This window comes from Opisthocomus hoazin, chromosome Z (assembly GCF_030867145.1).
Source record: "Opisthocomus hoazin isolate bOpiHoa1 chromosome Z, bOpiHoa1.hap1, whole genome shotgun sequence".
NCBI lineage: Eukaryota > Metazoa > Chordata > Aves > Opisthocomiformes > Opisthocomidae > Opisthocomus > Opisthocomus hoazin.
Window position 1 is genome coordinate 73,812,524 of NC_134454.1, and position 23,800 is coordinate 73,836,323.

Genomic DNA, 23,800 nt, shown 5'->3' on the forward strand with positions numbered 1-23,800 from the left:
GACTGATATTTGTTAGGATAACAGGGACCAACCATCATTTTAGAAAGGAAGTAGCTCTAGGATAGACTGCAAAAAGCTGTTCAAGAAGCACTAAGAAAAGGAGGACTGGAGTGCTACCTTCTCTTTGTCCTTTTGGAAGTTTTTGCAGCACACAAATGCAGAGGAAGGAAGGAAGGAATTATACAGGGAGTAGAAGGATGACTGTAAATTTAAAGGCACAGCGACACCCGACTAAAGCTTTTACACTTTTTTTTTTTTTAAAGCAAAAAAATTAACTTTTTTTTAGCTCCTAAGGCTCATATGACAACTGATGCTTCTGATTTCTTTTTCACTTTTTCTGTTCACTTGCTCCTGTGTGGAGTACTAGCAATAAATAGCTAGGAGGGATGGGACAGGAATATGCACTCATTAAATGTAAAATGTGTTTCCTCATTTCTCTTTCACATTGTTACATCTTGCATGCAACAAAAATAGGCAAAACGTTTTTAGATAGAAAGTATTTGCAGCTTATTGGTAAGCCAAATTACCAGACACCAATACTGAGAACTACGCCCTCCTCCAATGCTTTGGGATATCAAATCCAAGACAAATATCCAACAAATCTCATCTGCCTCACACCTTCTTTTCTCCTCTGTCGCACTATCAGATTTCTAGCAACCAGTGAATATAGACGCAAATGAATACAGAAGCAAACAGATGTCAGTTTGCCAGCCTTTAGCTAGAGCAGGTATAGGAGACTTTTCAAGCAGACTACCCTGAGCTATCACATCATTCTGCACCAAAATGGAGCCAATGTCTACAATCACAAAGCCAAGATCTATGTTAGAACTCCAGGACAGGGTATGATAAATACTGTGTTTGAAGGAGGCTACACACACAGAGATTTGGTCTGTTGAACTCAATTTCATTGAAGTCATTATTTTTGAAAGGTTGAAATCTAGAATTGCAAACTTAAGATCTTGATTCAGGTTTTATTCTGAGAAAGCACATCTGTTATCCTTGCCATGGGTTTAAAACTGCATGAGTGTGAAGCTTCCAAATTGCCTTTCTAAGCCTCCACGTCCAACAAATCTCTTTAAGCACTGCCTTGAGTATGCTTTAGTAACTGACTTACTGCTTCATGACATTAAGAACATATTCCAAAAGCAGTTCAATATACCTTCAGTATACTCAATATACCTTGAGCACGTTTGAGTCACATGAAGATTTTGAATGTACTGTTCATTGCATAGGAGACACACAGTACTTTTTTGATACAAATAATCAACACCAAAAGGATTCTGCCACTATCAAAAGTACAATCGTTAAATTTCACAACTCTTAGAATCCTAGTATGGAATGTAGATAAATTAGCGTTTAGAAAAACAAGTAAGAAGCCACTCTTTCTCATCCCCTTAACATAATCTTGACTGTCTAAGGAGAACATACTCAAAGCAGTCTCAAACTTCAAGCAAACAAACTAAGTAGGTAGTCTACATTTCCAAGCTTCAGAAATCAAACAATTAAAAATAACTATAAAAGCAATTTTCTCCATTTAACTTCCATCTACAAAATGACTGTTTAAAGAAGATCCTAAATTAAAACTATCAAGAAAACTCTGAATGTTGTACATACAGAAACAGAGAAAAACACAGGTTTTTATCTCAACCTGATTTGAGAAAGTAGTTTGTAGCAAAAGAGTATCAACAAATATTAGAGATTAACTTAGAGAAAAGAGAAAGGAGACGTTTTGACTATATGCCAAATGTTCTGGGATGGGAAAACAGCATATGTAACCTGCCTGATATCTAAGTTACTCCAGTATTAGCTTTAAACAAACCATCTCATCTGTTCTGAAGATGAGGACATATTCCGAAGAACAGCAATATGACGTTGGCAAAAAGAAAAGAAAAAAAGAAAACAAAGAAAAAAAAGAAAAAAAGAAAAAAAAAGAATGGTACAGAAGATTAAACAAACACCTGATCCCTCTTCCTACACAAGCAAGGAGATACAAAAAAAAACAAGGAAAGGAAAGGACAATGTCTATGGTTTATAAATAACGTACAGCTTATCTAGAGAATTCACAATAAACCGTCACAGATTTAAACGTTCTGCAAGATTTAGAAAAAAAACAGGAAACATTAAGAAAGAAGCATGAAAATAAAAAGGACATTCTAAATCCCAAGACAGAGACAGGTAAAAGTCACAGAGCTGTAGGACAAACCAATCTGGAAGTATACTGGAAACCTCAGAGTCTGTCACTTCACATGCACCTTTCCCAGGACTTGGGAAAACTTTGCATCTGTTTCTGAAGCATCTGGCACTAGCGACTATTTAAGACAGGTTACAGGAATACTTGTTTACTCCTGTACGAAAATTCCTATGTTTCTAAGAAACAAAGAAAATAACAGCAAAATAAATAGCAATAAGAAAAGTATCCATCCTCCAAGTTTACTTTTCAACTGACTCCAGATCTCTTCACTCCTCAAGGAGCTGTTATTCTTTTGCATAATATATCCTGGACTAATGAGAGAACAAAAGTAATAACCACAGGCTTAAGAATAATAACTGTGACACTAAGTCTTTTCAGAAAACTCACTCTTCTTGGCATTACAGTGATTTTACCAAATGTCACTATAATCAAAAGATAATTTCTAAAAGTAAGCATAAAATGTAGTTATTTTATATGCTGCTAAATTTTGATTCAAGAGCACTTAAAAAGTATACACAGGCAACAGTACTGCTACTAATTTGTCATTCAATGGCTGTTTTAACCTTGATTTGTCCTCTACTGAAGGACAAATCTCATGTTACCAAAACGAACCGTAAGGACAGCTTAATTATCAACCAGAAGACTTACAAAACTCGTAATTCTCAGCATTAAAAAGCATTGCATGAATACTACTCCCCCTTAAATAAGGGCTTCTACATGACAGATCTGAAGGGACAGCACTGAATGCTTAAACACATGATACTAATCAGAATTCCCTGTCCTTGTGGAAAGATTGCTGAAAAGTGATTCATAAAACAAATGCACACATGCACACACACACACACAGATGATCACACTGATTTCAGTAAAAATGAAGAGATCTTTCAGTTTCATGATCAAATTTGCAGTCAAAGTCAAACACAAAGTTTGATTCTGTCCTGGGTTTGGCCAGAACAGGGTTAATTTTCGCCAGACTCCAGGAAGGGGCACAGCCAGGGGGTGGGGGCTGACCCCACCTGGCCAAACAGAGCCCGGTATTCCATACCATGTGACATCACGCTGGGTTCCGGTGGGGGGGGCGGCGCGGCGGGAACTCGCTCGGGAGCGTGCGGCGCCGGTGCAGTCCGAGAGAGCGGGTCTGGTTTTGTCATGTTTTCTCCTTATCTGTATCGTTGTTGTTCCTGTTTTCCCTCTGTTTGCTGTTCTGTTAAACTGCCCTTATCCCGACCCACCAGTTTCTGCCTCTTTCTTTTCATTCTCCTCCACACGCTGGCGGGGGGAGGGGTGGCCGCGTGGCGCTTTTGTTGCCGGCGGCAGCCGAAACCAAAACAGATTCCGAACTCAAACAACAAGGGCACTTACCTGGGACATTTGAGAAAGAACTCTGAACCTAGCTTCCTACGTCCCAGGTTAACACTCCCAAACAAGGGATAATTTGCCTTACCAAGACAGACAGACATCTCTTTCACTCAGGTAACTGAGTATGGAAAAAAAATTTTAGAACATCACAAATTCACAGGATGGCAAAACTATGACCTGATCAGTTCTGACAGACCCCAGATCCCTGGCCTGTCAGTCACAACAAAGAAATTCAGGTTTCACCATGCAACTGTGGTAAAAAGCCATGTGATACAGATTATCAGGAGCCCTCTGAGTAAAGAAACTCTTCTTCTCGTCACATTTCTTCAGAAGCTCCGAAGCATTAGGTCACGCATTTGACAGGACCCCAAAATGCACCAGCCACTGTTGTTATGGCCAGAAATTCCACACAACACAGGCTTCTCAAGAGTTAACACAGTCTAATCTCATGTCCTCTGTTTTTACAACCAGAGGCTTCTGTTCACAAACAGCACTACTTTTCTAATGCTCTGAAATACCTAATGCATTACGTACTGTGTATGTTTGGAATAACCAAATGTTACGCGTACAATCAGTCTAACTCTCCACGTCATTCCGACGCAGACTGAGAAGGCCTTGGAGCTGCACTGAAGCAGGGCCTCTAAATTCCACCAGGGAAACACGACCCATGCAAGATAATGGGCAAAAATATCATTAAACCTGTTGCATATGTTCCTCAGTCTTGTAGCTATCCAGCTGTCCACAGTATAGGATAGGAAAAAAAAGGTCAGTTACGATTTTCATACACCAAGCTGACATCCTAAACTGGAAGCAAGGATGTCCCTATTCGCCCCTCCCTTTTGCCCCTGAAAACACCTGAACCTGTCCATCATCTGCACTAAAAAGTAATTAGTGCAAATATACCAACAAACCCTACACCTGAAGATGAAGATCAAATGTTCTTCAAGGTAGTACGGCTTATGAGTTTCCTCAATAAAGTTAGCAGATTTTTTAGATGGGATAATTACATCTACATATAGTCATGTTTGCAGATATTCTCTGTGTGAGGGCTGTGTTTTTCCCCGCAGGCACACAGAGAGTTGTACCACCAAAACTCAACTCGGGCTTTTAGCTAAGAAAAGCATTTGTTTAAATACTTCCCTTGAGCAAGGTGTCAGCAGGACCTCCGACCCCCTACCCATAAAAACTATTTGGACCCAGAGTATTCATAATAAATGAAAACACCTTCTGCATGAGCCCTTTAAAGCCAGTGTAAAATTGCACTGCGACTTACTGACAACTCCAGCGCGCTGCCGACGCGATTTAAGAGTGTTCATTTTAAGTCTTTTCTGCACTAACGCACATCTGAAAGAAAAATTCAAACCACCTTCATGTTTCATAGCAAAAGATCATTTACAACAGTTTAATCGACTCACCTGGCTTTGGAGCTGCCTGGGACGTGAGCGTCCGGTAGGTTCTAAACACCCGCAAGCACGGCGTCTTTGCAGAATACACCTTAGGTGGTAACACATTGCCAAAAATAGGAGCCGAGCAGCCGCTGACAGCGATACGCAGGAGGCTCGCCATGTCGCCCAGACCTCGCCGCGAGCTCCTTGCCACGTTCGGAATCCCTGCCAGGTTCGGAATCCCTGCCAGGTTCGGAATCCCTGCAGCACAGGCCAGAACAAAGCCGGGGTTACGGATGACACCTGACAGGTGGCACGCGAACTCGGCCACCCGCCCGCAGCCACGAGATGACCGCTTCTCCCCACCTTTTCCTTCCAGACCGAAAACAAAACCCACTTTTTTCGTCCAAACCAGCTACCGAACTAAAGCGAGGAGCCCCCGGAGGGGCTGACGTTACAGGCCGACCGAGAGCTCGCATTCCCGCGACGCCAGGCCGCGTCCTCTCCACACCGCCGCTCTCATCCCGCAACCCCGACCGCCGACGGCCCCCCCGGACCCCGGCCGCGGCTCCCCGGAGAGCGACCCTCGGCGGGACGGCGGGCCGACAGCCGCCCGGGACGCGCACCGCGGCACCGCTTCCCCCCCGCCGCTATTTATAGCCCGCGGCCACGGACTGACCTTGGGCGGGCGCCTCGCCCTCCGCCGCCGCCCGGGCCCGCCGCCTCTCCGCTCCCCGCCCGGGAGCGCTCCCGGGGTCCCCTGCCCGCGCCACCTGCCTTCTCCACACGTCCGTCCGCCCGTCTGCCCTTCCCCCGCCCTTCCTCTCTGTCTCTCCCCCTCCCTTCCCGCCCGCCCTTCCTTTCCGCCGCTCCCAGTGTGGCACTCCGCAGCGACGGCCGCACCCCGCCCGCGCCGGGAGAACACGGACGTGCCGGCGCCGTCCCCGGCCCCGGCCCCGCCGCACCCACCAGCCGCGCCGCCAGCGCCGGCCCCGCCGCGGCACTGACCGACCTTGGGCACGGCGGCGCGTCAGTCCCGGCGCGGGGCGGGGCGGGGCGGGGGGCGGAGCGGGCGGGGCCTGCCCGCCAACCCGGAAGGAGTGAGGGGGAGCGAGGCCGTGTCACGCGGAGTCGTCCCCGTCCGCGGTCGGGAAGGGGCCGCCAGCGGGCGGGGGAGGGCGCTGTCCGTCGCGTGGCGCCTGCGTGCCGCCGGCAGCGCGCGGCTGAGGGGCTGCCGGCGAGTGTCCCGCCGCCGGTACCGCGGGCCCGACGAGGCGTTTCCCAGGGGAAGCCGAGGTACCGCCGTCGGGGCCCGAGCGGTCGCAGCCGTCACGGGGAGCCGTCAGGTGCCGGGCGCTTGGCGGCGGGCGGGCGCCAGCAGCCGCCGGGCGCCCGCGTCCCTCGGCGCCTGGGGCGAGGAGGCGGGCGGAGGTGGAGGCGGCCGGCCTGGCGCAGGGGGGTGCCTCAGGCGCGGTGGTTTCCCGTGGGTCAGCGCCTCGGCGCGCGGGTGGTGTCTTCTGCGTTGCTGTCGTTGCTTCTGGAAATGTGTAATAAAGCAGCGATCTGGTGTATTTTGTTGGACCTCGGGTGGTGGGTATGGGGTGGGAGGATCACAGGAAAAGAGGAACTCTGGTGAGTGTTTAAATAATACACGGATCGATAACGAAAATGCGCTGTTGAAGAGAGGGTTTACAGAGGACAGCTTGCCAGGTTGCCTATTGCGTGCGTGCGTTGTCTCGTGTCACACGATCTGTAATTTCTGAGTTAGGCTTTTTTTTTGTTATTGTTTCTTCACACCTCTGTAAGTGTTTGTGCAAAATATGCCTTGCTGGATGCGTCACACAGCTTCCAGTCTCACAACTGATGAATTATGACTGGAAGTTAACCACTGAAAAGAGCAGTCTTGAAGTAATGAACAGGATGCCCTGCTCCTAGATGTTGAGGAGACTACCATGCTTTTAAATAAATCAGTGGGAAAGATTCCATTTGGAGTTACAGATTATGTGCGAGTAGATGTGCTTTTTGTTTTGGGCTCGGTAGCCGTTTGTTTTGGTTTCGGCTGCCGCCGGCAACAGAAGCGCCACGCGGCCGCCCCTCCCCCCGCCGGCATGCGGAGGAGAATGGAAAGAAAGAGGCAGAAACTGGTGGAGGCCACCACCGGATGGCTGGAAACCTACCCTGTGCCCCATGTCACTGCCCGGAATACCATCCTGGGCCTGGAAAAACAAGTCCTGTGGCGACATGGCACTCCCGAAAGAATTGAGTCGGACAACGGGACTCATTTTCGCAACAGCCTCATAGACACCTGGGCCTCCACCATTGTGAGCACATAACACTTGCCTTGGTGGGTTTGTGGCAGTGTGATGTAGTCAATCTGCCAAGCCTCCCCATATTTATATTTTAGCCATCGTCCTCCATACCACTGAGGCTTTACCCGCTTGGCTTGCTTGATTGTCACATTCATGGATAACCTGTGCGATGGTATCCATGGTCAAGTCCACCCCTCGGTCACGAGCCCATCTGTATGTCGCGTCTCTTCCTTGGTGGCCCGAGGTGTCATGGGCCCACCGAGCTATAAACAGTTCACCCTTATGTTGCCAGTCCAGATCCACCTGAGCCACTTCAATCTTAGCAGCCTGATCTACCTGGTGGTTGTTTTGATGTTCTTCAGTGGCCCGACTCTTAGGGACGTGGGCGTCCACGTGACGGACTTTTACAGCCAACTGCTCTAGCCAGGTAGCAATATCTTGCCACAATGGGGCAGCCCAGATAGGTTTGCCTCTGCGCTGCCAGTTGTTCTTCTTCCATTGCTGCAGCCACCCCCACAAGGCATTGGCCACCATCCAAGAGTCAGTGTAAAGATAGAGCACTGGCCACTTCTCTCGACTGGCAATGTCTAAAGCCAGCTGCATGGCTTTCACCTCTGCAAACTGGCTGAACTCACCTTATCCCTCGGCAGTTTCTGCGACTTGTTGTGTAGGGCTCCATACAGCAGCCTTCCACCTCCGCTGCTTCCCCACAATGCGACAGGACCCATCCGTGAACAGGGCATACTGTTTCTTATCTTCTGGCAGCTGGGTATACAGTGGGGCCTCTTCAGCACGTGTCACCTCCTCCTCTGGCGATGCTCAAAAATCTTTGCCTTCTGGCCAGTCCATGATTACCTCCAGAATTCCTGGGCGACTGGGGTTTCCCATTCGGGCGCGCGGGGTGATCAGAGCGACCCACTTACTCCGTGTAGCATCGGTGGCATGATGCGTAGAGGGGACCCTCTCTTTGAACATCCAGCCCAGGACCGGCAATCGTGGTGCTAGGAGGAGCTGTGCCTCAGTGCCGACCACTTCTGAAGCAGCTCGAATGCCTTCATATGCTGCCAGAATCTCTTTTTCAGTGGGAGTACAGCGGGCCTCGGATCCTTTGTATCCCCGGCTCCAGAACCCCAGGGGTCGACCTCGAGTCTCCCCTGGTGCTTTCTGCCAGAGACTCCAGGTTGGGCCATTCTCCCCGGCTGCGGTGTAGAGCACGTATTTAACATCTTGCCCTGACCGGACTGGACCATGGGCTACGGCATGAACTATCTCCCGTTTAATCTGTTCAAATGCCTGTCGTTGCTCAGGGCCCCATTCAAAATCATTCTTCTTCCGGGTCACGTGGTACAGAGGACTCACAATTTGGCTGTAATTTGGGATGTGCATCCTCCAAAAACCCACAACACCCAGGAAGGCCTGTGCTTCCTTTTTGCTGGTTGGTGGAGACATAGCTGCTATTTTGTTGATGACGTCCATTGGGATTTGACGGCGCCCGTCCTGCCATTTTATTCCCAAAAACTGGATCTCTTGCGCAGGTCCCTTGACTTTACTTCGCTTAATGGCGAAACCGGCTTTCAGAAGGATCTGAACTATTTTCTCCCCTTTGTCAAAAACTTCCTCTGCTGTGTCACCCCATACAATGATGTCGTCGATGTACTACAGATGTTCTGGAGCTTCACCCTTTTCCAGTGCAGTCTGGATTAGTCCATGGCAAATGGTGGGACTGTGTTTCCACCCCTGGGGCAGTCGATTCCAGGTGTACTGGATGCCCCTCCAGGTGAAAGCAAACTGTGGCCTGCACTCTGCTGCCAAAGGGATGGAAAAGAATGCATTAGCGATGTCAATTGTAGCATACCACTTGGCTGCCTTTGACTCCAGCTGATATTGAAGTTCTAGCATGTCTGGCACGGCAGCACTCAGCGGTGGTGTGACTTCATTCAGGCCACGGTAGTCTATTGTCAGTCTCCACTCTCCAGTAGATTTTCTCACTGGCCATATGGGACTATTAAAGGGTGAGCAAGTTTTGCTGATCCCTCCTTGACTCTCCAGTTGACGGATCAGCTGATGAATGGGGAGAAGGGAGTCTCGGTTGGTACGATACTGTCGCCGGTGCACTGTTGTGGTCGCGACTGGCACCTGTTGTTCTTCAACCCTCAGCAACCCCACAATGGAAGGATCCTCTGAGAGACCAGGCAAAATGGACAGCTGTTTAATTTCTTCTGTCTCCACAGCAGCTATGCCAAAAGCCCACCGATACCCCTTTGGCTCCTTGAAATACCCTCTCCTAAGATAATCTATCCCAAGGATGCACGGAGCCTCGGGGCCAGTTACAATGGGGTGCTTCTGCCACTCCTGCCCAGTGAGGCTCACTTCAGCCTCCAATACAGTCAGCTCTTGGGACCCCCCTGTCACTCCAGAAATGCAAATGGACTCTGACCCTTTGAACTCTGATGGCATTAAAGTGCACTGTGCAACAGTGTCCACTAGAGCTTTATACTCTTGTGGATCTGACGTGCCAGGCCACCGCATCCACACCGTCCAATAAACGTGGTTGTCCCTTTCCTCCACCTGGCTGGAGGCAGGGCCCCTCTAATCCTCGTCAGAGAATTTGCTGCTCACCTGCTGTAAAAATGACTTGGAGGTCCCCTCCAGAGGATCGGAATCAAGGTCCAACTGTCTACGTGGTCTGGAGAGCTGGCTGCTGGAAACTGGAATGGCATTTTTCCTAACAGAATCCCCTTTGGTGATTGTTTTACCTCGCAACTCACATACTCGTGCCTCTAGACTTGAGGTGGGTTTTCCATCCCACTTCCTCATGTCCTCTCCGTGGTCACGCAGGTAGAACCACAGGGTGCCCCGGGGTGTATAGCCTCTGTATTCCCTCTCCTGAGCAGAGAAACGCTTGCCCCTAATAGTTGAGACACTGTCCCGTACAGGTGGGGAGTAGGACATATTCCTGTCTAGTCGATTGACCAGTTTCTCCACAGCTGAGACAAGGGAGGAAGAGAGGCTTTCCTCATATTGCTGGAGTCTGACAGCCACCTCATCCACTGTTGGTGCCTCTTTACCTTTACAGTCTACTATTGCCAGTGAGTTGGCATATGAGGATGGTGCGCTCCGCACAAACTTCCTCCACATGGATTGTGAGCACTGGAGTTCATCTGGGTCTGTGGGTACCTGCTCATCGTCTGTGTCACAGTAAACCAGCTCCCGCACAGCTAATTCCCTCAGGTACTGAATACCCCTTTCCATATTGGTCCACTTGCCAGGATAGCATACAAAATCATCACTGAAGGGGTACCTCTCCCTCACGCCTGACAGAAGTCTCCTCCAGAGGCTGAGGATTTGTTCCTTTTTCCCAATAGCCTTGTCAATGCCCCCATCCCTGGCCAGGGATCCCAGCTGCTTGGCTTCCTTGCCCTCTAACTCCAAGCTGCTGGCCCCGTTATCCCAGCACCGCAGCAGCCAGGTGGCAATGTGCTCGCCTGGGTGGCGGCTGAAATCTTTCCGCATGTCTCGCAGCTCGCCCAGGGACAGGGACCGGGTGATGATCTCTATCTCCCGTGATGACCCTGGCTCATCGTCATCCCTCCTGGAGCGATCTGCTCTCTTTGCGTCTTTCTTTAGTTTTACAGGGGCGACTGCTACTGGCACAGGTTTGTCACTGGGCTCAGCCGCGCTGCCTGCAGCTGGAGCTGGGGCTGCAGCAACTGCTGTGCCTGCCGGGGAAACCGAGGCAGACCCTGCAGCGGTGGCAGCGGTGGTGCTGGTCGGGGGGGCTGTGACTGCCTGCTGGGCTGGAGGGGCTGCAGGGCCGGCTGGGGGGGCAGCGCCAGTCGCAGTGCCTGCCACTTCGCTTCTCCCTCTTTCCCCTTTAAGGCACTGAACAGTGTTGAACAGGGCTCGGTAGGCGTGGGCCAGACCCCAGCACATTGTGGTGATCTGTGTCTCTCTGGAGTTCCCAGGGTGGCAGCACACTTTTTTCAGATATTTTACCAGATTGTCCGGATTCTGTATTTGTTCAGGGGTGAGTTTAAAACACACCGGGGGTGCCCACTGCTCTAGACACCTGTCCATGCTGTCCCACACACCCAGCCACTCACAGCTATACAGCCCCGGGGCAGGTCTCTGCACGATGTTCTTAACGACTTGTTTAACCCTAAACAAGACCCAAAACCCATTCAGGAGGCAGAACAATAGGAGAGTGCTGGCCTGAGCATCCCACGGGTACTCGAAATTCTCAAAAGCCGTTAGGACCAGCCTGAGGCAAAGAGGGAGGGCGAAAGAGTGGGGGAAGGTATCCCCTTCGGTTTTCCCCACAGATTGGGTTTGATTACTAACAAATTCTAAGACATAGGATCCGAGGTACGGAAATGACCGCAGTGCCGCATGCAAACACAAGCCTAATTTCATGCACAGTGATGTTATCATAAGTCGATATCATACAGTACAGCAAAATCATCATCCTGATCTTTTTTCCCGAGGTAACAAACAGCACAGCAGTGAATACATACTGCAAGTAAGGATTGAGATACCAGAGCCATCTGAACAAAGTCGGAAACATTTTTACCGGCAACTATTTTGACACAGAAAAATGCGTATAACAAAATTTAACAAAATATAAGAAAGCAGTTTTAACACCCGCTGTTCAGCCCTGCCGTTATCCCCGCCCCACGTTGGGCGCCAAATTAAATGTTTTGGTTTCGGCTGCCACCGGCAACAAAAGCGCCACGCGGCCACCCCTCCCCCCGCCAGCGTGTGGAGGAGAATGAAAAGAAAGAGGCAGAAACTGGTGGGTCGGGATAAGGGCAGTTTAACAGAACAGCAAACAGAGGGAAACAGGAACAACAACGATACAGATAAGGAGAAAACACGACAAAAACTGACCCGCTCTCTCGGACCGCACCGGCGCCGCACGCTCCCGAGCCGCGAGCGAGTTCGCGCCGCGCCGCCCCCCCCACCGGAACCCAGCATGACATTGCATGGTATGGAATACCTGGCTCTGTTTGGCCAGGTGGGGTCAGCCCCCACCCCCCCGGCTGCGCCCCTTCCTGGAGTCTGGCGAAAATTAACCCTGTCCTGGCCAAACCCAGGACACCGTTGACTGGTACAACATGCCTCATCAGTGTGATAGGGATCAATGTAATTCCAATTATTAATAATACATTCAGTTTTAAAAGCTAGAACAGCCCTCCCCATTTTTCTAATTAGAAATATGTTGCCAGCATTAAAAAAAAAAAAGAAAACCGACTTGTGAAAGTACTTGTGTTCTGAATAGTGACAAAGTTGCAGTTTGTGGTTTTCAGCACCAGGCACTGCAGGTGTGCACAGCACTACTTCTGAATTAAGTTTTATACCGTTAGGTAACACGCATAGGACAAAGCCGGTAACTCCTCTAGTGGATGCTTATGAGTGGTCATAACTGCATTTGGTGAAAGTTTTAGTCCAGTCATTGGCTGCTTAAGATACGTCTTGCTCACTTAGCTGTTGAAGGGTTTCTGCTGTTTAGTCTCAGAGGACTGAGCTGGCAGGACTTCAGCTAAGCAGGATTTTACACATTGTCTAAAGGGGTTGACTATTGTAGGTAGTATTTGGGGACTGTAATTTTGGATTTAACTGCCTGAAAGATTCTTTTTTTAATTTTTGTTTTAGGTGTCTCCACTGGGCAGGAGAAATTGGGTTCCCAGTCAAACACGACGGCTCTCATGCAGACTTCAGTTGTGCAACTGTAACAACAAGATGGATCTGGGATCGCAGTCCACTCTTAATAGTAAGTAGTTGCCAAACAGTCACTGAATGAAGATAATATAGAACATCTGCTAAGTGAAAAGAATTCGTGTTTATGACCAAAGGTGATAAGTCTGGTTCAATAATGGTAACATGAGGCATTTAATTCCTCATAGATGTACATCTTAAAGAATGAGATTTGCTTTCCTGAAAGATTTGCATATTAAAAAGTGATGCCGGTATATAATGGTGATTTTCTTAAAGCCTCAGGATCCTTAGACCAATGACTGAGAATCTCAGCTTCCTTTTTCACATTAATGTAAGCTTTTCATTCTGCCCCTGGTGTAGGGTAAAGTCTACAGAAGTGACCAGAGGTCTGGCTTTAAAACCAGCGCTGAAATAACACAAGAACACGGAGTATTTCTAATATAGTTATTTTAGTAGCGAAGTTGTGATCTTTAAAGGGTTGGTAATACTGCTTAAATCTAGTTTTGGCGATTGTTTACACGAGGGAAGTCTTCTGACTTTTTTTGAAGACTCATCAAGATCTTGTACACTTTCTCTCGTTTCAGTTGCAGAGCATAGATTCGTTAGTTTACCAGCCTTCACTTTCAGTCAGGGTTGCCTAGGAACAGTTTTCCCCCGAGCCTCATTAATGTTAACTGTGTCACCTTCACTGTCTGCCCGACCTCGCCTCTCACCAAAAGTCAGTCCAATTCATGCCTTGAGGAAGTTACAAATATTTTATACCTTCCCCCCAATTAATAATCAAAAATGGTACAATGTAATAGTAAACCACACAAGAACAGAACTTCTGAAGGCACCATTTTACAATAGTCAGGTGGGGGGTTTTTTCAAATACAAGGCGGTGCTATTCTGATTTTTTTTAGAATGTTCCATACCTGCTTGCGTGTTTGTCATCCCCTCGTGAGCGAGGAGCTGAGCTCTGCCCACGGCCGCCGAGGGCTGTGACACCGACTCGCCGGGCAGGGCCAGCTGAGGGGCATGCTGCGCGCCCCGGCTCTCGGTCACCGGCTCTCGGTCACCTTCCGCCTCACAAGAGCAGACTGCGGTCTGGCGATCGCCAGGCGGGTGGAGCAAGACTCCACGCTGACACCGAGCCGGGACGGGTGGCTTTAGTTGTCAGTGGACACATGGAGTCAGTCGTTCACAGTTAGTGGGATTAACGTTAGCAGAATGCGTTGCGTGGACAGTCTCCCGCGGTTGGGTCCTGTTGGTGCGGGGGGTTTTAAGTATCAGATGGGGAGCATTTGTTACTGTGTCGCGTGTAGACCATACGTGAAAACGCCCTATTCTGAACAAGCGCACTGAAGTTCAGTAGCCCTAGCAGTACAGTGGCGTTGTCACGTTGGAGGCTTAACTCTGCTGGCTTCAACCGGGAGTTTGGCCTGCGGCCGCGAGGCGGTCCCGTCCCGTCAAGGGATGGGGTGTGGGGGGCAGCGTGCTGACTCATCCGTTCTGCCCTAGCGCGGTTGGCAGCGCGGCCCTGAGTCCGGGCGAGAGCCTTTACCCCGGGGCAGCCGAGCCGGCCTTTCCGGCGGCGGCAGCTCTGCCCCGCCGCGGCGGGGCCCTCGCGCCCGGGCTGCTACGGCGGCGGGCGTGGCCAAGCCGCGCCGGGCCGCGACCATCGCGGCGGTGCGGGGGGGGGAGGGGTAAAACCGAAAGTGAAGGGCTGGGGCCGAGCCGCCAGGCGGGGCCGCGCTGCCGCGCAGCGCCCGCCCCCCCTGGGCCCCGGCCTACCCCCGCGCCGGGCGTCGGCGCCCTCCCATGAGCGCTTGAGCGCCCCGGCCTGAGTATGTCGGAGAGTTTCGACCGAGCTCCAGGAGCTGGCCGAGGCCGGGGCCGAGGAGGCGCCGCCGCTGCTCCCAGCGGCGCGGTTGTGTCGGAGAGCGGCGGCTTGGCCCGCCTCGGCGCCGGCGGTTACCTCAGCTCACGCTTGGCCGAGGAGCAGCAGCACCAAGCGGGCGGCCTCTTCCCGCAGCAGGAACCATTGCGGCCTCCGAAGACGGCGCCGCTGGGCAGCGGAATCGCAGGTACGGGCCGCCGCGCAGCGGCCCCCTCCCCGCCCCTCCGGCGGCCCCCGGTGCCGAAGGTGTTGGGGAGCAGCGCTCCGAAGCCTGCCGCGCTCCCTTCGTTTGCCCGGACCGCTCTGCTCCTGCTTCGCTTGTAGCTCTGATTCCTTCCCCACCCCCCGCCTTTCTTCGTCCCACTGAGGCTGGAGCCGTGAGGCTTCCCCCCCACCTCCATCTGGCTGGTCCACGGGAACGCGTCCTTTTTCCCACCCCCGCACCTAGGGGCAGAGAGATCATCGCGGCCTGAGGGCCGGCGCTCTGCGCGCCCGGGGCACCTGCCTGGCTCTTCTCGGCACCGCACGGAGGTGAGCCATGTAGGGGCACCTACACCTTTCCTCAGAAGAGCGGTCGTGTTTCTGGGCTGTGGGCCTGTGCCCAGGTAAAGGTGTGTTGTAGCTGCTCACAACACCTCTCTGCCCGTTCCCTCCTTCCTGTACCCTGGCATCTGCGTGTGCATTTTATCCGTCTGTTAATCTGACCGCAGATGGTCTCAGCCTTCCCCTTATTGAAGAACTCTAGGCTAAAGGTTTGCCGAAAAATGAGCACAACACTAACACAAAGCATTGTTTGTTGGTTAGCCTTTCCAGGTAGGTATCGGGTTCTGTTTTCAATAAACCTAGGAGCTAATCTATAAAGACACGTTTAGAAAGTGGAAAATATGGTTTGAAAAACACTATTTCATTGGATTTTTTGGCAAATGGTTGACAGGAACAACAATAGCTAAGTGTCTTTGAGGATTAGGTTAAAAATTAGTGTTGTCAAAAACTAGTGATGTCTTCCATTCATTGACCGTCAAAGTCTTGCATTTGTATCTGAAATCTGGGAAGAACACCCACAAGATGAGCAAGCATACCATAAGCAGGTTTACTAGTTTCTCAGGTTAGCTCTTTTGGAAAACATGTTTTCATGGAGAGGAGAGAGGGCTTTTTTCCCTTCCTCTCCCTTTTTGTTGGTCACCTTCACCTGAACATTGTGTTTACTTTGTATCACATAGAAGGACTTCTAGAGTTTGCTAAAGTGAAAACTTTATCCATATTCAAGAAAAACAATAAAAACAATATATTTGAAGTAAACTTGAAAGTTTTAAAAATTATGTATTCTGTGTCTACTCTCTGTGGGAATACATACTAGTTCAGCGATTTTTAACAAAAGCTGTTAAAAACTTTTCAGAACCCCTGCATCAGACAAGAATTCCATCTGGATCACAAGACAAAGTTTCAGTTTCTGATTTTGGACCAGAAATGGCCGAACCTCCAGTGACTGTGTCTCAAGTGGTGACATCAAAGTTGTCTGCTAAAGCACCTGAGTTTTACCCATCAGGGTACAACCAGAACATCAGTCAGAACTTTACAGTGAGTGTTTTTCTTCTGAGTATATGCCAATTTACTTACATTCAAATTAACAATGTTTTCTTGAGATCTTGTATATCAGATAGCTTGAATGCTGCGTTTGCTGAAGAGATTCAAAAAATGCTGATTTCTTCTCCAGAGTCACAGCCAGAATGTGAAGTGATAATCGGTGAATATCGTGGTGTGTGTGAGAACTTTTAGAGCGGAATATTTTGCTAAACCTTGCTGCAGATAACTGCGTTCCTTGTTGATTACACCAAGTATTGATTACACCCAACATCAGAGTAAGCTGTCTTTTTGGCAGCTGCCTCTGTTGTAGTTACATCTACCCTGCATTTTAAGTAAAGGCTTAGCTGCATGCTTATGCAATTTCCACAGGTTTTTGAAGCAAGTGTGGGAGAAGGCTTGAATTTTAGCTTTTCTGAGCACAGGCTTTACCATTCCTAGATTTACTGTCATGGGTATGATTGGGCATGACTACTTAGCTCAATGTACCATCATATGTCTTTTAATTCCTTCAGTGGTATTGTATCGCCAAAGGGCACAACAGTGGGGTTAGGCTCATTCCTAGCAGTTATCTACCCACATACCTAATAAGAAATACATTTGAAGCCAAACTAAGGGTGATCTCAGATCAATATTGTAGATCCATCATGGAACAGAAGTTGGTACTTCTTATTTTTGGCTCCATTGTCTGCCATGTTATTGCTTCAGTAATTCTGTTCCATGGAAGATCTGTGTAATATCTGGAATATCCTCTTGTTATGGAGGCAGCCAAACTCTGGTACTGTATATAGTGGGAACTATTACTTTTACAAATACAACCAGGCGATGAAAAACAATTATACTGAAACAAATAGATTTTGAATAACTTACAGAAAAGTACTTGATTTGAATGCTAAATATGGTAATTGGGTGTTTCAAAGTCTTTTCCTCACCAGTAAAATGGATGTTACGTTAATGTTACCAGCTTTGCCAGCTTACAGAATAGCATTACTGTCCCGGATAATACATGCCTATAGCCAATATACAACTGTTAACAGAATGCCAACACAGACATGCTTCAGTGAATGGATAATCCAGGGGAAAAATAACTACTTTGCCCCACTACACGTTACATGTTTTACTTAAACAAAGAATTCGAGTTTCAAGACGCCCTTTGAAATGGCGTACATATTTCATACTTCTAATTACAAAGTTTTGCGGCCAGCAGTGTTTCTTTTCAGCTGTTTTGCAAAAACACACGAGCATGTGGGAGTTCCTGGTTGCTATGTTGTAGGGATATGCTATGAATGTGACTCATCTATTAATAAAAATACCTCTTAAAATGCTAGCAAAACCTAGAACATATATTTGGAAGTAGGTTGCAGGGAGCTTAATCTAATCAGAATGTACTAGGCATAGAATAGTGGTGTTTCAGACTTCCGTCCTTCACTATTACAAAGTTTGGGGTTTTTTTTTTACTTTAATCACTGAATTAATTTCATAAGCTGGGCTCACTTGCAATAAAATTAAGAAATTTAGCACACTTCACTATTACACAGATTTGGACCATTAGTTTTAATGTTTGAATCAAAACAAAGTTTTGAGAAACTTCTGTTTTGCAGGCTTTAAATTAGTCCTTTTTAGCTTTCATTTATAATGTTCCCTGGAGTTTTTCGATCTGAAAACTCTCATTTCTCATATAAAATACGTAGTGGTTTTGCTGTTAAGCATTTATTGTTTTACAAATAAAGTGTTGATTTCTTGTTTGATTGTCAATACAGTAATTGCTATGTGTGTCCATATGAGATTTGATTATTAAATTAGTTAATCTCCAGTTAGTTCTGCCTGTCAGTTACCCGTGAAGATAGTTTAAGGGCTACAGCACACCAGGCATACTAGAAATTTCAGAAGAACTTTACCAGGACTTTGGGGAAGAACGACTTCTGTGGAATTCCCTGTTTGCATACACCGTCTGGGAGTTGTGGATGTCTGCAGTAGAATTGGTGGCTAGATTTAGGTTTGGATTGCCAATAGAAAGTGTCGGACTTGGTCTCTGGCATGCATGTATGATAATAATATGGCTGTCACTCCATCAGAAGGGCATAATGATGTTCTCAGTGAGATTTCTATGATCTTAGGTGGAATCCTTCCCCCACCGCACTTTTTTTTTTTCTCCCTTCAGTGAATTTCCAAAAGGAGGCTCAGCAACCTTAGTGTTGGTTTTACACATTTAGCCAAGCATGAGCGTGCCGCTTAAACCCCATATGGCATGGACAGGTGATTTTGTATATGCAGCAGTCTTTGTACTTCAGTTTGCAAGAACTTTATTGTAAACTTGTTGAGTGCATATAGTCTGAAGAGGAAAAAAGCTTTTCCAAAGAAGTCTGAAGAGAAATCAAATCCATGATAAATATTAGTGACTAAGTTAGTAAGTGGAAATGTTATGAATAGTTATCAGGTATAGGAAAGTGGTAATTAGCACATGTACAGAAACGGAGCCCAAGAGCACATTTGACTCTGTGGACTTTTTGGTTTTCATCTTTATGTAAATCAGAAGAGTTTTAGCACATATTTAGCCTTTTCCTCGTTATGTCTTTAAACTCATGAACTGACTCTTAGTAGAAGAGATGCTTCTGTTGTTGTGAATAATCCAGGATCCCATCCTACAGCTATCAAACAGAAAGGAGAAGGATTAGACAGTGTTGGCTTGGCTGAGAAATCATTGAAATTAATGGAAAATTTCTACTTGACTTTCATGGCTTTGGTTCATAAATTTATAATGAATGTGTCAATTTATAGCCTCCTGTTAGCCAACTGCTGTTTAAAAATAATCAAGAGAGATTTGCTTTGTTTTCCTTTAGCTGGTACAGTATGTGGTGCTGTCTTCTCTGTTAAATCTTAAATCTGCCAATGAGAAATGCAAGTGGTTTGTGTCTAGAAGTTACCGGGCTAAATTAGTTTTTAAAGTATCAAGTGTTATTAATTTAGCAATTTACAATTTTATTATAATGTTTGAGTTACTCATTTTTCTCTCCCATTTGTTCTGTTCCCTGGTATGATTACTAAAACCTGGACTACCTTTGGAGTTGCGTATGTAGTACAGGTAGATGAATGTGGTGCAGCCTCTGTGTTTAGCCTCTTCATTATGAACTGGGAAGAGGGGTATGAATACAGGGACACCAGTATACAAAATGGTACTCAGGCCCTTTGCAAAACAAGGATATTTTCTTCCAATTAAATTCTTATCAGGCGAGTATGAGGAAGATACCTTTCTCTCCACTGAATGAGGATCTTGTAACAACCTCATGGCTGTCAGAAAGAGCAGCTTCTTTTACTAGCTACAGCAGCTGCATTCCCTGCAACCTGGCTGGAGACTTTTCAGACAGGTTGTTCGGAGAGATGCTAGTTCAGCTGTATATGATTAGGCTGCAGTTGTTGGACAATAATGTCATAGTTCTGTGCAACAAAATAGTTTAGGTTTGTTGTACAGAACTTTCACTGGACTTTTTGAAATCGCTTAGTAAAAGTTGATTTCATTTAGAAAAATAGAATATTTAGCAAGTTACACGTAAGCCTGTTAGCCTTTATTGTTCAGCTTTGTAAGCTGCAAACTGTGAGAATCATAGAATACTTTAGGTTGTAAAGGACCTCTGAAGTTTCTCTGCTCCAATCCCCAAATCAAAGCAAAACCAGCTTAGATCAGGTTGTTGAAGGCTTTATCCCTGTGAGTAGTAACAAGTTGCCACTATTTCCATAAACCCATATTTTTTTTCCTATTTCTGATAAGCAACATTGAGTAACTTTGTCTTTAGTATTACTCACTGGGCAAATATTCTGCTTAATTAAACAACATAATAAATCTTTCTAGTTTTTCTTTTGTTACATTGATGTGTTCCCCCATTAGTTATATACCCTTAGGACATAGGTCTTGAAGAATTTTGGAAAACCTGCCTTTTTTCCCCACGCATTTATAACAGGTTGTGAAATTAATGTCAGTGCTTGATTTTCGGCAATGTGTATCTGTCTTTCTCTACTGTTCATATCCAGATAAAAGTCTTTGTGCACAGATTCATGTTACTTCACAGTAGAAGGAGAAACTGAGGCATTTTGAAAACAGAAAGTAAACTATATCCCCTTATTAAGGGAAGGGTGGTTGGGAGACAGAGAACAAAATTATAAATCTCATCAATGTATTTATGTCCACTAGGTAAAGAAAAAATATTTTCTTATTTTTAGCTCAATTTTTCATTGCAGTAGATACTGTTTAACAAGAAGGTGGTTTTAAAATGTGGATTAGTTGAGAATTCTCTATGTTACTCTTATGTCTTGAATCACTAATTAGAAGTCATATCTTTAGCAGTCCTTCAGGCTCCTGCTTGCACTTCTGAAATCTGTATGAGATGCTTTTCACACTCTTTTGTGTCATGTGACAAAGTGAATTAGTTGTACTGATATTACTAGTGACATCACAAAATATGCTGCTTCCTTTGCTGTTCCCCTCATATACTAGCATTAAAATCATCCAGAACAGTGTTGACTTTAGGTACTGTTACATACATTCATTTCTGAATGGACAAAATTAGCAGCCTCCTGTGCTATCAGCAGGAGCATAAACATCAATAAAATGGTATTGTGCTAGCTCATCCTTTCTTTGGGGAGCATGTGTTTACTGTCTGTTTTTTAACCTCAGTAGGTGCAAACTAATTCAATACTCTTTGAATAGTTTGATTTCATGCCTTGTAATCTTTCACCCATTGCCAAGAGATGCAAATTTGCTGACTTGAAAAGATCAGTTTTCCTGACTATACTTTCTACATGGGAACATGTCATGGTTTAACGCAGCAGCTGGCAACTAGGACTAGACAGCCGCTCATTCACCCCTCCCTTTCCCCCCCAGTTAGATCAGGAGGAGAATGGAAAAAACGTAAAACTTATGGGTTGAGAGAAAGACAGTTTAGTACGACAACGAAGGAAATACTACTACTACTAAAGATGCAAAACATACTTTACACAATATGATTTTCTCATGATCCAGTGACCGATTTGCAGCCAGTCCCTGAGCAGCGATCACTGAAACCACAACTCACGAATTTCAGAATGCTCCCCAAAAACACCGAACTCCTGGAAAAATTAAAACTCCCAGAAAAAAAAAAGGATTCACGGAAAAAAGGATTCCTGACCCCTGGCCAACCTCTGTTTATAAACTGAGCATGACATCCATGGCATGGAATATTTCCACTGGCAAGCTTGGGCCAGCTACCTGGCTGTGCTCCCTCCCAGCTCCTGCACACCTGGTCATTAGCAGAGAGAAACAAAAGAATCCTTGATTTCTTAGCAGCAACTAAAACTATCAGTGGTAGCAACATTCTTCGTGTACTAAATCCAAAACACAGCAGCTACTGGGAGGAATATTAGGATGGAAAACTACACTGTACTTATTGTATTTCTGTAATTTCTCCCTATTATACATATTTTGGAGCACTGTACACTATGTGAGTCCAAAATACTTTGTTTCAAATTTTCATTTATTTTTCCTTCTACAGTTCATGTATCTGCAGCACAGTTCGTGTGCGCATCAGGACTGGGTGTTGAGCCTCAGTTTGGTGGTTATATTCTTAACAGGTATACTTACTAGTTTGTTAGCTAATCTTGCACCCAACTTGGCAAATCGTTTGATTTCTTTTTAATCTGTCTTTTTATGTCTTTTGTTGGGAGACTCTGACTTCTATAAAAACATGTTACCCACTCCTTAAGATGATGGGACAGTTGGAGCCTTCTGATGCGTTGAGGTCTGCACTCTCTAAAAATATTGATGCAAACTGTGTAATAAAGGTCGCTATCAAGTGTGCTGAGACTCGCGTCTAAGGGCCATATGGTTACTTCTGGAGATGGTAAGAGTAACAACATTATTTTAGGTGCCTTTTAAATAACTGGTGTACTCTTTCATTACTTTAGGATTCCTCCTTTGAAGATAGATATGATGGGTATCTGACTTTGGCAGAATATGTACAAGACTTTCTAAATCACCTCACTGAGCAACCAGGTTGTTTTGAAACTGAAATAGAGCAGTTTGCTGAAGCACTGAATGGCTGGGTCACTGCAGATGAAGCTTTACAAGAACTTGTTGAACTCATCTATCAGCAGGTAGCCTGTGTATTCTCTCATGTAACATGGATATCATTCCTCTGTTAACTGGTGTCCAAGATACGCCTACCAGTATTATTTGTTATATAATTGTATCTATGTAGTATTTTGATGGTTTGAATTGTTCTTTTTAGCCTGAGAGATAAAGGGAAAGATTTTGCTCTATAAATTGAAATGGTAGCTCGAGTATGGGGTACCTGGATGGCTGATAATTTTCCCCAATTTACTGTGTTTCCTTTGTTGTGTATTTGGATGTCCTGGATACTAGAGTTGAAATTACAGCACTTAGTTAAAGGGAGTTATATTTGAATTGCTGTATTTATGTAATACAGATTGAAGAAACTCTTAAGCAATGTCACAGTTGTACATTTTTGTTCTGTCCTGCAAAAAAACTTCTGCATAATACTTAGATACATTTCTTTGGTATTAAAAAAAAAAATTATGCCTACAGTACACATCATCACCCTTTGGGAAATGCTCCTTTACTGACAGGCTTTCTTCTTCATTTGGAATATACCTATTTCAGAACAGCATAATTGGAGGAAAGGAAAGCTTGTCTGACAGTAGCTAGGTCCAGTCCCATTGATGGCCATGGAAATGAGGACAGAGACCTTAATCTGAACTCTGTACTAATTGGGGGAGCCATTGGAAAGAAGAGCTTAATATGTGTCATTTGGCAGTTGAGCTGCTCTTACTGTCTTTTGGGCTTGCTGCAGAGAATGAAGTCACACTTGTGCTTGCTGTTTATTACATTGAGTGTCTCTCACTTTTCTGGGTTGGTTGCTTTCAAATTCTACTTTGTAGAATGGAAACTCTTATTCACCTTTGAAGTGCAGATACTTGCAGAATGTTTTAATCTGGGGTATGTAGAAGCTGCATGACTGGTTGGTCATTGTACAGAACTGTACAATCTCAGGTTTCTTATTATCATACAGAATTGATGCACATTTAATTTTAATTCAATTCAGGACAGCTTATTTAGATGTAAAGACTGGCTGTGCTGTGTTTGGCAGCATGATTTTCCCATCCTTTATTGGAACATACGGAGGATAGTTTAAAAAAATTACCATATTCTATATAACTGTACTGGAAGAAAAAAAGAGGAATTTATCCTATTTTCAACTTCATATATGTTAAATACATTGGCTGTCATTTAGTGTAAGTCTTTAATGTTGCCTTTTCCTCTTTCCCCCTATTTAAAAACAAGTCCAGTGTTAGCGTTGGCTGTGGTTTCCTCCCCTGAGAAGCATTGAGTGTT

The 23,800-nt window shown here is 46.2% G+C and overlaps 2 protein-coding genes across 6 annotated transcripts in view; one reads left to right on the plus strand and one right to left on the minus strand.

The window, feature by feature from the left end:
* NNT (nicotinamide nucleotide transhydrogenase) overlaps positions 1–5,980 on the minus strand; it is a 46,281-nt gene extending 40,301 nt beyond the window's left edge. The window contains exons 1-2 of one of the 3 annotated variants that reach the window (XM_075410658.1): positions 5,905–5,980; positions 4,966–5,196 (exon numbers count right to left, since the gene is read on the minus strand). In XM_075410658.1, coding sequence (XP_075266773.1) covers positions 4,966–5,116 — 151 coding nt within the window. In that variant the 5' untranslated portion in view covers positions 5,117–5,196; positions 5,905–5,980. Of the gene's footprint in view, positions 1–4,965; positions 5,197–5,614; positions 5,714–5,904 lie in introns of those variants that run through there. The other 2 variants (XM_075410660.1, XM_075410659.1) reach the window with 2 other exon arrangements.
* A 146-nt stretch (positions 5,981–6,126) lies between these two features.
* The window catches only part of PAIP1 (poly(A) binding protein interacting protein 1), a 33,885-nt gene continuing 16,211 nt past the window's right edge, over positions 6,127–23,800 (plus strand). Inside the window, exons 1-4 of one of the 3 annotated variants that reach the window (XM_075411363.1) lie at positions 6,127–6,231; positions 12,897–13,014; positions 16,235–16,416; positions 22,354–22,542. In XM_075411363.1, coding sequence (XP_075267478.1) covers positions 12,984–13,014; positions 16,235–16,416; positions 22,354–22,542 — 402 coding nt within the window. In that variant the 5' untranslated portion in view covers positions 6,127–6,231; positions 12,897–12,983. Of the gene's footprint in view, positions 6,232–12,896; positions 13,015–14,733; positions 15,026–15,310; positions 15,370–16,234; positions 16,417–22,353; positions 22,543–23,800 lie in introns of those variants that run through there. The other 2 variants (XM_075411362.1, XM_075411364.1) reach the window with 2 other exon arrangements.